General features: G+C 36.9%; 1 protein-coding gene across 3 annotated transcripts; it reads left to right on the top strand.

Moving 5' to 3' along the window:
• Positions 1–3,009: 3,009 nt before the first annotated feature.
• LOC310736027 (potassium voltage-gated channel subfamily A member 10) lies at positions 3,010–13,908 on the top strand. 3 transcript variants are annotated; one of them, XM_083559412.1, is made up of 2 exons: positions 3,010–3,271; positions 8,405–13,908. In XM_083559412.1, the coding sequence occupies exon 2, from the start codon at positions 8,572–8,574 to the stop codon at positions 10,240–10,242; it is 1,671 nt and encodes a 556-aa protein (XP_083415538.1). In that variant the 5' UTR covers positions 3,010–3,271; positions 8,405–8,571; the 3' UTR covers positions 10,243–13,908. The 3 variants fall into 3 exon arrangements, with proteins under 3 accessions (XP_083415538.1, XP_083415540.1, XP_083415539.1); XM_083559414.1 differs by having other exon boundaries at positions 3,016–3,257; XM_083559413.1 differs by lacking the exon at positions 3,010–3,271 and adding an exon at positions 3,476–3,788.
• The last annotated feature ends 2,121 nt before the right edge of the window (positions 13,909–16,029 follow it).

Below are 16,029 nucleotides of genomic sequence, written 5' to 3'. Positions count from 1 at the left end.
AATAAATGACAAGCACTTTCTTATTAACTATTAATTTAATATGAGTTATGTCCTGACAACTCATTTTCTATCATAAATAAAATTATGTCTTAAATTGCACTTTCATGAGTTAATACAGCCTATCACTGTCCTGATATTTACATCAGGTTTTATAAAATACATATTATTAACATAAGCTGCCATTACAGTTTTTCTCAATTGCTAAAACACTAAACCCTATTGTCTGAACCAAATGCTCAGTTGCCTGAACCCACTGATTGAATCAATCACTCTTTTGGCAAAACCATAAGCACTTTTCACCTGTTTAGACACAACTTGCCAACACATTTTCATTGTGATGCACCCGTGCTGCATAATGGTGAGCACAGGTGACAAAATTCAAACACAATTAAAGCACAAGTGTCACCACTTAAACACAACAATTCAAAATGGATCACACTTGTGGCTAATGATTTGAGGGAACATATACAGTAAGCCAGTTCAGAGAGCACTGGTTTGTGAGACCCTACAATGGATAGAAATCTGAGAGGAAGAGTTCGTGTGAGAGGAGGTCGAGGTGGTCAGCGAAGACGAAGAACAGTAATATCTGATGAAATCAGAGCTACTGTGATTGTCCATGTTCTTGTCCATGGTATGAGCATGAGGGAGGCTGGACAAAGGGTACAACCAAACATCAGTAGATTTACTGTTTCCACCATAATCCGAAGATTTAGAGAAGAGAACAGGTAATTACCTTTTTTTGACATTAAAGTACAGTATGTAAATGTTGACAGCAATTACTGTATGACATACTATATACTCTACCACAGTATACTGTAAGTAAATATATGTTTCATTACATCACTGTACCAATGTACTGTAGTATTGTCATGGAGGGTTGGTCTAACTGTTTGTAGGCCTAGTATTCAATGTATATTTTTTGTAACTCCATGTTCTCTTTTTGTAGAATTGAAAGGCTGCCACATGGGGGTGGGAGGACAGGTATGTTCTCCCCACACTAAGAGATATGGTCCATGAGAACAATGCCATTAAACTGAGTGAAATTCAGCAGAAGATCATTGAGGACCATGTACATTTTGAGGGTACATTCAACAGTGTCAGCCTCTCTACTGTTGATCGTGTCCTCAAGCGCAACAGACTGCGCATGAAACAGCTATACAGAGTGCCCTTTGATCGCAACTCAGACTCAGAGTCAAAGAGCAAAGATTCCAGTATGTACAGGTTGGCATATATCCAGACACATTCAATGTTGATTACTCTAAGTAGTGATTTACTGTAGTGGCCTAAATCACTTTTTCCGTATTACTTACAAAACTATATATATTTCTACAGAGGGTTCTTCAACTGGATGTAATGGAAAGACCCCATAAATACGTGTACATGGATGAAGCTGGGTTTAATCTCACCAAAAGGAAAAGGAGAGGCCGTAATGTGATTGGCCATCGGGCCATTGTTGGTGTTCCTGGGCAGCGTGGTGGCACATTATGTGCTGCCATCAGCAATCATGGGGTTGTCCACCATCATGCCAACCTGGGGCCCTACAACACTCACCAGCTCCTCATTTTCCTCAATCACACATGAGATGCTCTGTTAGGGCAGCAGGATGAGCATCACATCTATGTTGTTGTTTGGGACAATGTGAGTTTTCACAGAGCCTCCAGGTTAGAGAGTGGTTCAATATAAACCAAGGTTTTATCAATCTTTGCCTTCCACCGTACTCCCCTTTCCTAAACCCCATTGAGGAATTCTTCTCCTCATGGCGGTGGAAGGTATATGAACGCCAACCTTACACCAGGGTATATCTCCTGCAAGCCATGGGACTTGCCTGTGGTGACATAGGTGTGGAGGCATGCCAAGCCTGGATACGGCATGCCAGAGGTTTTTTCCCCCGTTGCCTGGCCAGACAAAATGTGCCCTGTGATGTGGATGAAGTCCTGTGGCCTGACCCAGTATGGAGACATGATGCTGTGGCTGAGTAATGCACTTATTTGTATATTTTTGTACTTTATTTGTACATGGGCTTACTGTACACAAGTGGCAAACACATTAGATTTCTGTTTGTTTTTACAAGTGCTACATGTAAATGCACAAGATTTCTGTTTTGTCTTTTTGTACAAGTGCTAAATGCACAGGTTTTTTTGTTTTGCAACATGCATTTAGCCTACAGTGAACAATAAACATTTATTTCTCCAGCTTCATGTCCTGAGCATTTTGTTTTTTTTATTTTTCTAATTTGTCTTAGCAATCGAGAGAAACTGTAAATCACACAATATATCAAATAGCATGATTATTTTTATCTTGGCACAACATCCCTACACAACTTAATTTAACTAAAAGGACAAACTATGACAATGTTTGACATCTACCGTCTTTATAACGTAGTAAAAGCAAGTCTTTACAAAACTTTGAATATAGTTTCTATTCTCTCTCCAGATGTTTCATAAAGCATTAATAACAGATATCCATCTGATACATTTTGCTATTTGAGCAGACCCTCTCATCCGTTTCATTTCATCCATTACTAATCAATACTTGGGTGACTTTCAGGTCCTGTTCACTTTATTAGAGATTTGCTGTGTACAGCTCAGCATTTCTGTGAACTAAACAAAACACACACAAAAAAAACAAGCATACACAAAATATTTACTAGGTGAAGAATTTAACAGTAAAACAAATGCTTATTGGCAATATCTGAAAATGTATTTTTCCTTTAGGTTTGCTGATTTCCGGGCAAGCAGCTGAGAGAAGCAGTGGCTAATGACTCCTTCTGGACTTAAACTCACTTAAAATGAATGGCACTGCACAGAGTAAGCAATTTAAAGCTCTGGGCTGTATTCTAGTAGCTGCTGAGCACTGCTGCAGATGTGTGTGTGTGTGTGTGTGTGTGTGTGTGTGTGTGTGTGTGTGTGTGTGTGTGTGTGTGTGTGTGTGCATCCGACAGTGATGTTGGGTGCAGAGTCAGATCCCCTGGGTTGAGAATGGAGGTGGGGTTTGAAGCGAATATGGGGTGGCGTGGCTTAGATGAATGTGTGTATGTGTGTGTGCATCCTGGAGATGTTACATTGCTTGCTTACTCTGCAGGAGCTCAGGTCTCTCAGTCCTCTCTGTCCTCCCTCTCAGTCTAAGAAACAAGCTGGTTCCTGTGCTGAGGAATTCTTTTCTTGTTTACCAGTAGCCTTTTGGCCTGGCCAAAGCAGAGACAAAAGAAATGGAAAGGGGTGCCATGTGATCTCCTCACATACCAACTTTCAAACAAAGTATGTTTAAGAAGGTAAGACTATGCACTCCGTATGTGTGTGTGCACGCGCGCTGTGTGTGTGTGTGTGTGTGTGTGTGTGTGTGTGTGTGTGTGTGTGTGTGTGTGTGTGTGTGTGTGTGTGTGTGTGTGTGTGTGTGTGTGTGTGGAAGATGAGGTGGGTGGGTCTGAGTGTGTCTGTTAAATGACTGATGGAAGCCCTGTATCTCAAGTTACTTCAGAGCTCTAAGATTACTGCAGGAGAGGTTTAACTGATCCTGTGGCTGCAGGGACATGACTGTAAGTCAGCCGAAAGGAAGAATAGGGGAAAGAGAGATATAGATACACAGAGGCAGAGAGAGAGAGAGAGAGAGAGAGAGAGAGAAAGAGAGAGAGAGAGAGAGAGAGATAAAGAGAGTAAGAGAAAGAAAGAGCGAGAGAGAGAGAGAGAGAGAGAGAGAGAGAGAGAGAGAGAGAGAGAGAGAGAGAGAGACCCCCATGAAACACAGAGCTACAAACTCTTATAGAGAAACATATAAGTTCAGACAGCCTGGTGAGTATATCTATGACTCTATCCTAGGGGAATGTATGAAAGCTTTTGTGTGTTGGCAAAGTTTTGGAGCCGTTTAAAGTGATGACTTGTGAGTTAGTGTTTGCTTTATTTAATCTTAGTGGATTCTCTTTGTATGTGCACATTTAACAGTTTACAAAGATAATACATTTATGCAATTAAGCTTGAACTTTTTATTTATTGTATATTTGGTGCATTATCATATAAAATAAGAGGTCTCTTTCCAGGCACAGCGACGATAGAAGACATGTAAATGCCATTTTTATAATGCAATACATTATAATGAAATGATATCATGTAGGCACTGCATGGAAACTTTCTTTTGGTTAGTGTGCAAAACTGTTTTGAATGATTTTGGAATCACTCAATGATTAGATTTTATGCCAGCAGATTCTTAAGTTCAAATTAAAGACATGTAAAATAACAAGCTAATATATGGAGTATATATTCACAGGAAATAGACATCTAAAAGACAACAATCAAAACAAAAGCAGATACAGAGACAAAAACTGCTCAAATCTTTTTTTAGGTAGTTTTTTCTGAACAACAACGCAATCTTTTTGTGGAACTTTTAAAATGTTATCAAATAAGGTCTTTCAGGGTGGAATGTGTTCAAGAGATGACCTAATACCATACAAAGCACTTTTTGTCCTCTACAGTGCTGCAATGAGTGTGGAGTCAGCAAATAATCCAGATGTGCCCAGTGTAAAACAATGGGTTTATCCTTGTGGTGTATCCAGGGAAACTTTCCTAGTGCTTTATGATTGATGTTCCCCAAACTGTACACACACCCTCTGCAGTGAGTTACATATCACCCCCTTGTGCATTTATCCAGACAAAATGCTGCAGAACAAGGACAGATGCTCTTGTCAACTTCCTCTCTGTCTTATTCATGTTAGGTTAGTCCCTAATAGTAAACTCTATGTCACATCTGGAAATGAAATGTTTGTGAATAATGTACTAAAGCACATTGAAAACTATTCTTTAACACTGTTCTACAAAACAGTAATTGACCTTTTGTTGACCTTGAAATAAGATTTATACTATTATAGTATAACAATTCTTTGAACAGAATGTATCAAGACTGCAGTTGTTCAGTTGAAAGGAGGTTGAAACAAAGAAAGGTGCAAAATGCAAGAATATTCAGTATATTGAGAAAATATTTTCGATTTATGTGAAGTATTGGTTTATAATCAAATATTTTTGACCACTGCATTACTATTTCAGTTTAAATGTTACATGATTAATGTTCAGCAAGTCTTTCATTATTGCAGCACACAAACATAATGGCAGAAGTAGACAGGAAATCTGCAGTATGGCATGAAAAAAAATACTGCAAAAATGTACTGGCCGGACAGGCTGAATGTGCGAAATTGAATACACTCTAACCATACAAGAAGAGTGAAAAACAATCACTATAACACAGACAAATCTTTCAGTAAATATAGACACATATTTGGAGGTGGGACATTAAAATTGAGTGCACATAAAATTACATCACACAACTCTACACATTCTTCATAATTGCCAATAATATAAAATTCCAAATGTCAGCAGTAGCATAGGTTATTTGTTATTAATGCTTTCTGATTTTAATGTGATAGTCCAAGTGATGCTCATTTACATCTTCCTACAAAAAGGATATTTCCTTGACTTTTAAATAAAAAATAAACGTAAATATATAGAGACTGCACACACTAGCCATACAAGAAAGATGAAAAACAAGCAGTGTCAAAAACAGACAAAATATTAAAACAATATATACCAAATATATATATATATATATATATATATATATATATATATATATATATATATATATATATATATATATATATATATATATATATATATATATATATAATTTTTTTTTTTTTTTTTAGAGGAGGGACATTAATGGAATTTAAGTGCACATAAATTTTCTTTATTTTAAGTTTTTTAGTTATGCACTAATTACTTGATAATTGCTATTAATATAAAATGCAACCCCTCAATTCCAAATCTTATTGATTTTACTGTATTTGTCCTAATGATGGCACAGCAATAAGCAAAATATTGTTTTTTATTTTGCTTGAAGAATTGTTTTTATGATGCATGTATAAGAAACTGGATTGTTTGCATTATCAGACTTTAACCTAATAATGTGTCATACAATAGAGCACACCTGTAAATCATCATTTGGACATTTTGACTGTTGTTATCACTGGTAAATCTTCATCTTTGTCAAAATCTATTTAAGCACATTTTTTATATATAAAGAAAAAATATTTAGTATTAGTTTATTTCCCTGGATCCCTATTTTAATTAGGGGCCATTACCTGTAATATAATAAAAAAAAATTAAAAAAAGCTGAATGATTGCTTAAAAATATTTACCTTTATTGTTTTATGTCTGGAAGTAAAAAGCTAAGTGGTTGCATTTTACCACATTTACCTCAGTGAAATAAATTTTCTGTAGGTGTCACAATTTACAATAAGACTAAGTACAGCTATTACATTAGCTATTCATTTAAAACAATTGCAATACCTCTTATTATTCGCAACACCTGAAGTACACCAGGAGCAGTCTATTTTGGTTAAGGAAAGAAATATAGCTGGATTCATAAAAACACTCCAATTTGTTTTCTTTGCTGTTATACATGTTTGTTGTCCTGAATGCTGTATCTGCGAAATGCTTACACCAGCAACGAATGGACTAAGTGATATTTTGCTGATAATAAAAGAGAAATACACGGCCACACAAAGCTCCAGTGTCAGTGTAACTCAGTCCTATAGTGGAAAGGACAGTCCCTACAGTATACTAATAGGGTCAGTGGAATATCACACGGAGCGAAGGTGAGAGGTGTCAGATGTATTACTGTCCAGTGTTGCCACTTGAGTTGTCATGGTGCCAATGGCTTTTCTCTCTTTAGCTGCTGCTGGTTTCACGGTTTCAAGTTTTAAGGAGGATAGCTGTTTAAATCCTTTGTTTAGGCTTTGGTTACCTGTCTCCAGTAAACTCCCTGGACAATAGTTGATTGATAATAAGGAAGCTGACATAGTTCTCCAACGTGTATGTCTTTATTAGACATATGATTGCCATTCTATCCTACTGTTAATAAATAGTACTGTAATACTGTACTATTGATAATTATGCTAAAAGTTAATGTTATTAAATTATGTTGATTAACTGTTGTATCAGCTGCTATGCTCTTACATAGTAAATAATAGATGTGTATATGTTTTAGCAAGGATAATAATAAATGTTCCTTTCACTTTCTTCTCTTTCTCACCTTGTTAAATGCCTCATTACCCATCTCCAAAATCAGTCATACCCTGTAATCCTGGCAAGGGTCCCGCTGTACCACAGTCCTATCCACTATACTCTAAAAGTTTAGTGGACACAGAGTGAGAGGTATCAAATGTGTTAATGTTGCCATTCGAACCTTTCTTTGGCTCCGAGCTGTTTCTTTTTTGAGTTGTTGCTGATTTCATTATGTCGGTCTTAGAGAGTCCTTCATCAGAGAATCGACTGTGTCACCATGAGATACTGATAATAAAAGTGACTGATTTATACTGTATACATGTGTGTTATATAAGTGTGTAATTGTGTGTGTGTTGCAAATAGAAGGTTTTTAATGTTTCTTGTTTGGTTGTTTGATATAAATATATTTGTACAAAAATTGTTTTATTGGCTAAATCTTAAATGTAATCATTTAAATATGAATTACACAGTAATGTCTTAAAAAAAGACTTCATTTTGAAGACCTTTTTATCTAATAGATTACTTAAGTAATAGCAGTTTACAGTTACATCAGAGACCTTTCCAAAAATACTGCATTAGTCCATCATGTATTTGATAATTTGACATAAAGAGACCAGAATATGACATAAAAAGACCAAAATATAATAGAATAGATAAATAAATGCAATAATTATGTCATTTCTAATTTAATACAGTTAGACCCCACACCTGGAAAACATTAACATGGCAATATTACAGCTGAGAAGCTTGATTTATGTCACGTCTCTTTTTTTCCTTCCTTTTCTTGCCCTAGTATCTGTCAAGCTCCGTTTGTTGCTGCTTTTTAACGATGACTTCAATAAGAATTGCCAAGCTTGGTACGCTGAAAAAAATTATTCAGCACCATAATATAATTTCATTTAAGAAAGTTTTTACACAATTTTATTTATTTAATGTGAATAAATATAGTCCTATGTGTTAGTGGTGGGTTCTGTTGATATAAGATATCGTAAGAGATACATTTGAGTGAAATCGGATTATTAAATGTGATCTTCATTTTGAAGTGGACACAGACAAAGAAAATACACCTAAGGTTTTTGTGATTGCATTATTTATGAATGTTAAATAGTTTTCAAGAAGAGGGCAAACCGAATAAGCTAATACGTACAAAATAGAGTCCAGCCAATATCAATCTGAAGCATAGAAAAGGAGTTGAAAGAAATAGCTTAAAGGAAATTCTATCTTATAGAAATTCTATATTTTCTCAGTATACAGAATCAGGTTAATCTGACTAAGCATGCTCTGTTGAATTCCACTATAAAGTTCGATTATGGGCAATGACACAGCTGTTCCTTATTCTTTGTCTTTTTCTACAGATCAGGTGACGCTGTCTTGGGATTTGTCTCCCTGCAACAAATCGATTTAGGTCTGGATCCTCATCTAGCTTGCTGCACTGTGCAGTATACATATAACAGTGGTTTCCACACAGCAGTTCATCCTGGGTTAAGCAGCTCAAGTGTGCCCCAGGGCGGGCAGGGAGGCCATGGAGGTTCCTCTGGTAAACTTTGAGAACCTGGACGACATTGGAATTAACCTAGGAGACCCAAGTGACTCAGGATATCCAGCTTCACCCACTTCAGAGACACCAGAGCATAACCAGCTGACCCGTGGTCTGGATTCACCAGCGCATTCACCACAAAGATATAGGAGGCCTGGAAACACAACAACCTCTCCTACAACACTCACTAAGAAAGGAACCTCAAGTTGCAACAGTCTCATCTCTAACTGGAAGGTACTTATGAACAGTGAAGGCAGCCCCTGTGAGGCTCTCCTAGGGAAGGTGGCTAAAGACTGCTGTGATGACTTGTTTGCAGAAAAGCAGAACCTTGACGAAGGAGACCAAAGAGTTGTCATCAATGTCTCAGGAATGATGTATGAGACAACTCTTAAAACCCTGAACCAGTTTCCTGACACTCTGCTTGGGGATCCTAAAAGGAGGATTGACTATTTTGACCCCATGAAAAATGAGTATTTTTTTGATCGCAATCGCCCAAGTTTTGATGGAATTCTATACTTCTATCAGTCCGGTGGTAAGATCCGCAGACCAGCAAATGTACCATTAGATGTATTTGCTGATGAGATTGTCTTTTATAGGCTGGGCCATGAAGTGATGGAACAATTCAGGCAAGATGAAGGTTTCATCAAAGACCCCGAACCTCAGTTGCCGAAAAGTGAACTTTACCGTCAGTTCTGGCTCTTATTTGAATACCCAGAGAGCTCTAGTGCTGCCAGATCTGTTGCCGTAGTGTCTGTTCTTGTCATCACTATCTCCATTTGTATCTTCTGTCTTGAGACTCTTCCTGAGTTCCGTGATGATCATGAATTCCCCCAGCAAGTTGTTAACTTAACCCGTGATGTCAATGGAACACTTTTGTCCCCAAGTCCACCTCCCAAATCCCTGGAATCTACCTTTACAGATCCTTTCTTTGTAGTAGAAACTATATGTATAATATGGTTCTGCTTTGAGCTAGGAGTGCGCTTTGTTGTGTGCCCCAGCAAAAGTGAGTTTTTCAGCAACATCATGAATGTGATTGATATTGTTTCCATCATGCCGTACTTCATCACAGTAATTACAGAGCTCATGGCCACTCATGACTCAGCGGCAAATCAGAACATGTCTTTTGCCACATTACGTGTCATCAGACTGGTAAGAGTGTTCAGGATCTTCAAACTCTCTCGTCATTCCAAGGGGCTACAAATTTTGGGGCAAACCCTAAAGGCCAGTATGAGGGAGCTTGGCTTGCTCATCTTCTTCCTTTTCATTGGAGTCATCCTTTTCTCCAGTGCCATTTATTTTGCTGAGGTTGATGAACCTGAAACACAATTTGTGAGCATCCCGGAGGGGTTTTGGTGGGCTGTGGTCACCATGACAACAGTTGGCTATGGTGACATGTGCCCAATTACTTTGGGGGGAAAGATGGTGGGAATCCTCTGTGCCATCGCTGGAGTGCTGACAATTGCTCTGCCTGTTCCTGTCATTGTTTCTAACTTCAACTATTTCTACCATCGTGAAACAGAGCAGGCAGAGAAGCAAGTAATGGATGCAGCTGCAGAGGCTGCTGCAAATCAGAAGACTGATGATAAATATGACAGTAACTATTCTCTAGACAAGAGCAATGGGAACTGGCCGACTGAAAAAAATGGCATTCCTTGAAACATGTAGTGCTGCTAAAACCAGCATTACTAGCAATAAAAAAAAAGACAGAACAACGATGCACTTAGAAAACATAATTTTGGATGAACACTAACTTAATGTAATGCATAAATCAACAGTACTTTTGCTGTAAAGTCATATCAGGAAACTTAGATAGTGATGCTGAGCAGGCCAAAGGCTGCTAAAAACACGGATTTACCTTAAAAAAAAACATTTTAGTCGATCTGCCTTTTGAAGAACCAGAGTGGGGCAATTACGAAGGCCGATTAAGTATCTTACCCCTTTAATGCATTCTAAGCAGCTTATCAGCAGTAGAGATTTATTGGCACTGAACAAAATGTAACAGCAAAAATGTAAAGATGCTTACTATTTTTTAAAGAATCTAACTGCACTGAGGCTTCTAAATGGTTAGAAATTAGGTACCTGTTTTCCTTTTTTTTCCAGAGCCCTTCACTTGATGATTTTGCACACCTCACCTGCTCTCGCAGCTGCACTTTGCTGAACATGTTTTTCCTTGACACTCATGCTGACATAACCTTTGACACTGCTGCTTGAGGAAAAAAAAAAGCTTACTCCATTCATCCTTCAATGTCTCTAAAGATGTCCTTTTAGATTTATGAGTCTTATTGGTTTGAGTTCTTACAACAGATTGAGATACTGTACTATATTTAGATGACCCATGCTGTCATTATAGCATCCGCTATTTGTCCCACATTATTCAGGAGTTGCTATTCATTCCAAGACAGTTGTAAAATTGGGAGTGTGGCCTGTAACCTGAAATGCAAAATTCACAGCATTACTGTGAAGCATCATATCATTTTGATCACATAGTTTAAACTGGGCATGCATCAATGTGAAAGATGTCTACATTCTCTTATGGTTGGTTTGCAAAAGCTACATAGCAATATGTAGTATATAGTGTAAATTCAAGCAATATAATTGAATCTGCTGTACACATGTAGAATTTGATATTAATTGAAGATCTAATGTTGCAGTACACAGCAAATAGCTAATGGCTTCACTCGTTCCCAAAATATGCACTCAGAAGTGTTGCGGCCATATAATGCACACCATGCATGAGGTGATCTCTGTTACTGACTTATAGAACTACCTCTTAGTCTGAATGCAGGAAGAAAGTCTATCTAACATATCTTTTTAGAAGGCTATTAGCTGAAAGTGTAGCATCTGTTAACTGTAACCTTGGGACATGTAGTTTAGCTAAGTTAGTCAGTGCTAAGACAGAGAGCATGATAGTACTCTGCATGATAGCATACATACTGTTAAAAAAAAAAAAAAAAAAAACTCAACCAAAGTAACGAAAAGGAACTGTAATTTATCTAATATGTTTTAAACTAAATGATTACTTTAAAACTTTATAACATTTCATAATGCATTACTAAAATTAAATTATGATTATATCTAACAAATTAGCACACCAGTTAATGTCATGAATATACTTGAATATTGGGTGCTTGACTTGCAAACTCACAAACATTCAGTAACTGCTTTATCCTGATTAGGTTAAGGAATGTATCCTGGGCCAGTTCATCTCTGGACACCAAACACACATACACACACACACACACACACACACACACACACACACACACACACACACACACACATACACACACACACAGACACACACACTTCAATGCTCTTAAAATCGAAATATTATCTTTATTTATTACCTACAATTACAAAGTACTTGCACTGTACTCTGACATACAACTATGCAGTAACCATATGTTACAAATGCTTTTTCTACAATTTATACAATAAATTGTATAAATATTGCACAGCTGCTCATTTTAAATAGCATTTTCAAAACCATATAGTACCATTTACATTCATTCATTACAGTAATAAAATGCGGCACTTTCATGAGAAATTAATTTTCCACTTATAATTGGTAATTAACTCAAACAACTATAGCAGATAAATGCAACGCATAAAAACTAATGGTAAACTTTGTTTAAATGTTTTCAAAACTATTATTTAAAAATACAATGCCAAAACCAGACTTATTTAGTATTATTTAAACTGCAATCTGACTTGATGTCTTGGTTGGCATTTAATAATCCATTGTGTCAATGGTAAATGTTATGGGAAGAAAAAAACACCAATAAAAACACTGCATGCATAGCATATGTTAGAATGTACCGATGTTACATGTTCATAAATGCCCTAAGACCCTAAAAGGACACTTGGAATGCTTACAGACCATTGACATTGCTAGCAGTAGTTTAATATACAATAGATTTAAGCATTACATGAAAGGGTGCATGGAATAAAATTGACCATAGAAGCATTATATTCTAATCGTGATATTCTGAGTGCCTTTAATTAAACACAAATGTTATAAAATGAAAAATATATTATTTTATTTATCCTTTTTCAAACTGTCTATGCATTGTCCTGGTGCAGGGTTTGTGCAGTATGCATAATTGTATATGCATTATGGTGTAATAAAATTGTAAATTACTTCATATCAAAACTCATGTACAAAGAGGTTTCCCTTTAATCAATGATTCATAAACAAGCAATGTGTAATGGAACAGCAGTGTTTTTTATGTTGTTGAAAGCATTTATTTGTACTAATTCCCAAAATATATGACGTTAACCACAAACATTAAATTTATAGTTCTGTTGGTTGAGAGATTTTTGTTTTGACCAGGTGTGTGAATTCTGAGAAAATATTAATCTTTAAGTACACATAGTATCTCTGCCCTGTATGTAAAGTAATCTCAAAAAGTTAAATGTCAATGTTAGTCATAGCTTGTCCACAGTAATATTAAACTAAAAGCTCCTCTGTGGATAGAATATTTGAACCAACATAAAAGACACCATCAGTCTTGTTAAGATTAAGTCCGACTTTTCTCATTTCTAGAGAGTTCAGCTAAATTCTTTCATCTAACTGGCTTGAATTATCACAGAGAGAGTGAAATAGAAAACCTACATCCAAACTTAGCCAGCAGCTGACACTGCAGTTTTTCCTTCCTGAACCCAGTTTTAATTTGGGTGCATTGTTTGCCTCTATCGTACCAAAAGTCTCCAGCCACTGAGACTGAGTGACTTTGCTGAGTCAAAATATTTGATCCAAGTTTTGTGTTACATTTATGGCAGCCCAAATGACCTTCAGATGTGACTTTGAAACAATAGAAAAAACCTATAATACTATAATTAGCTCAAATTTACCAATGAGGTTTGATGTGGTCACAGAATTAAGACAGCCATAGTTGTTCTAAAAAATCGAGCATTTTATTACATTACATTAAGAGAAAATGATCACTATAAACAATATGAGTCAGCTTGACATTTAGGCATGAGGAATGTGTTACCTGGAGGTGAAAGTGCAGCACTGGTAATAAAATATTAAGCAGTTCAGACAGCAATGCAACCTAATAGCATGCATATGTTATGTAAGAGAATGCTGTTGGAGAATTCTGGTTATGTTAGATGACTGCTAAGGATTGAGTGACAGACATCTAAGTAGTGTTATTTCTGCAGAATAACATATTTGTTGAGTGTCTGTAAAAATGAACAGGGAAGAAATGGCTCAAAAGCCACATTTTTGCAATGTACTACGTTTTGAAAATGATGTCAAATGAATTCAGAGTGTAGATGGATATTGTTTCCGTATAACAATAAATTATTTGAAAATGAGTGTATGTGACTGTATGAGATCAAATAGCCCTGTGGTAGCCCCTGAGTTGATCCTTTGGCTGTCTGCCTACTGAAAACTGTGTGCTGAGTTTTATCTCTAAACCTGACACTGAGCTGATAGCCCCTGTTAAGACTAATTAGGAAAGTGGAGAAAAGAGGGGGGAAAAAAAAGAAACAAGTGCACGTCGTCAGCTTAATACACTAAAGCCATGGTCTGTCTCATATACTTAACTGGTCAGGTGTGCCATGAGGTCAGGCACAGAATGAAGACAGACACGAACATGAACAATTAATGGCCAGCCATTTTGTTCTAGTCTTGCAGTGTGTAGAATGGCCAGATCTTTCTAGTTCTGTTGCTGGAACACATTACTCTCCTGCTAGGGCTGGGGAAAGACTGATTACATCTACAAGAGCCAGAAAGTGAAAGATACTGACCCTTATAACCTGAGCGTGCCGCAATTTGTCCCTTCACGCAATCCTGATTACTAAGGTAACTGAAGTGGGCATATTCACTATCCACTAATTAAACATCCGCTCTTATAATAAATAACAATTACTGACACAAAACCAAAGGTTTCTCCTAGAGACATAGAAACTGTGAGATGAAACTTGCGTAACAGTATGTTTTGTTTCGTGACTGCCTGTGTGACATAGCAGGTCAGTGTAATGATTTACATATGACATCTACCTGAACTCTACCATCAGTGTGTGCATGCAGATGTTTGAAGGGTAGTCTTTTATCGGTTTTGTTATATACAAATATTTTGAGCGAATAGCTCGCCTCTCCCTAACTCTCTTTATTAATGTTTGTGCTAGACTTTTTATCTGAAAAAAAGTTTTCTCAACTCCACACATTTCAGTAGGTTTTCTAGAAGCATTATAAACATTACCATATGGAAAGTGTTGCTCTATCAAGCATTTACTGGACTTTTTTTTTTTTTTGCACCAAAATTGCATAAATGATAAACAGGAAGAAAGATTCCTAAAAATGTTGCTTCATAAATGTTGCTTCACTTAGTAGTTTCCCCTTTCTCTCTCACCTCTCTCTCCCACACCCAGTTTGTTAATTATTTATCTGACGTTTTGGTCTTGCTCAATAATTCAAAATAGTCCCAGACTAATCTGGTGACTTAGTTTCTATTACTAGTCATTATACCTTAGAAGGAAACTTTGTGATATATCCAGTCATGTTTTGGAAAATATATTAAAATGTTTTGGGAAAAACCATTAGCCCTGAAATAGCCCTGGTGATAAAAAACTACGAGTTACAAACCAAGGCCAAGAATTTATACATCATTCAAGAAGATAACAGAAATTACAAGGCTTGTTAAACAACTGGGACCAGTTATTATATGGATGATATGACACCAGCTATGCTGTGGCCTTTTCCCTGCTGGATTATATCAATCATTCACTATTCCAGGAAAACTGGTCATAAAGGAGGAATTCACTATTGATGGGATGCAACAAAAAGCACCTTTCACACACCATCATGAACTCATTCGCACATACAAGCAATTTAGTGTAGCCAATCCACCAACTGGGTTGTTTATGGGGAGGCGTGAGCATACCTGAGCACTCAGAGGAAACCCATGTGGACATTGTGAAACCTTGCACATAAAGTTCCTTGAGTGGGATAGACCCTGGAGCTGTGAATTGGTACCACTGTGCTGCCCCATGTGTGTATTTGCATAGAGAACCTGGGTTATTTCAGTTGGAACGTTTAGATTTTTTTATGTAATTAGTACACCTACAGCAAGTGAAGCCATACAGCCATAATATATCTGCAACTAGATTCAGTGTGATATATATTTACTGATCCATGGACCCATCTAACAAAGTGATATTAAAGACAAATGACATTCTGGTCTTTCCCTGCACCATGTATTTCCTGAACTCAGAAGTCGCTTTTGAGTTTCGGTCATCAATCTAGTACACGTCTACTTTGCAGGATCAGTGAAATGGTGCTACACAGACACAAGTGCTGCTGGAAATGTTGAGTAAAGGCAATGACTCAGGCTTCTTTCAATTCTGACAATTGATGTCCTGTCAGTGACCTCTAGTGGTCATTGTAAGAAACAGCAATAATTGTCAAATCTAGGATCTAACGTATGCAGTGTA

This window comes from Silurus aristotelis (genome assembly GCF_946808225.1).
Source record: "Silurus aristotelis genome assembly, chromosome: 2".
In the NCBI taxonomy this organism is placed as follows: Eukaryota; Metazoa; Chordata; class Actinopteri; order Siluriformes; family Siluridae; genus Silurus; species Silurus aristotelis.
The sequence above is the reverse complement of the archived record's forward strand: the minus strand, read 5'-3'. Positions and strand labels throughout refer to the sequence as shown.

Coding starts and splice junctions, on each gene's coding strand:
- LOC310736027 (XM_083559412.1), top strand. CDS start 8,572: ATGGAGGTTCCTCTGGTAAACTTTGAGAACCTGGACGACATTGGAATT.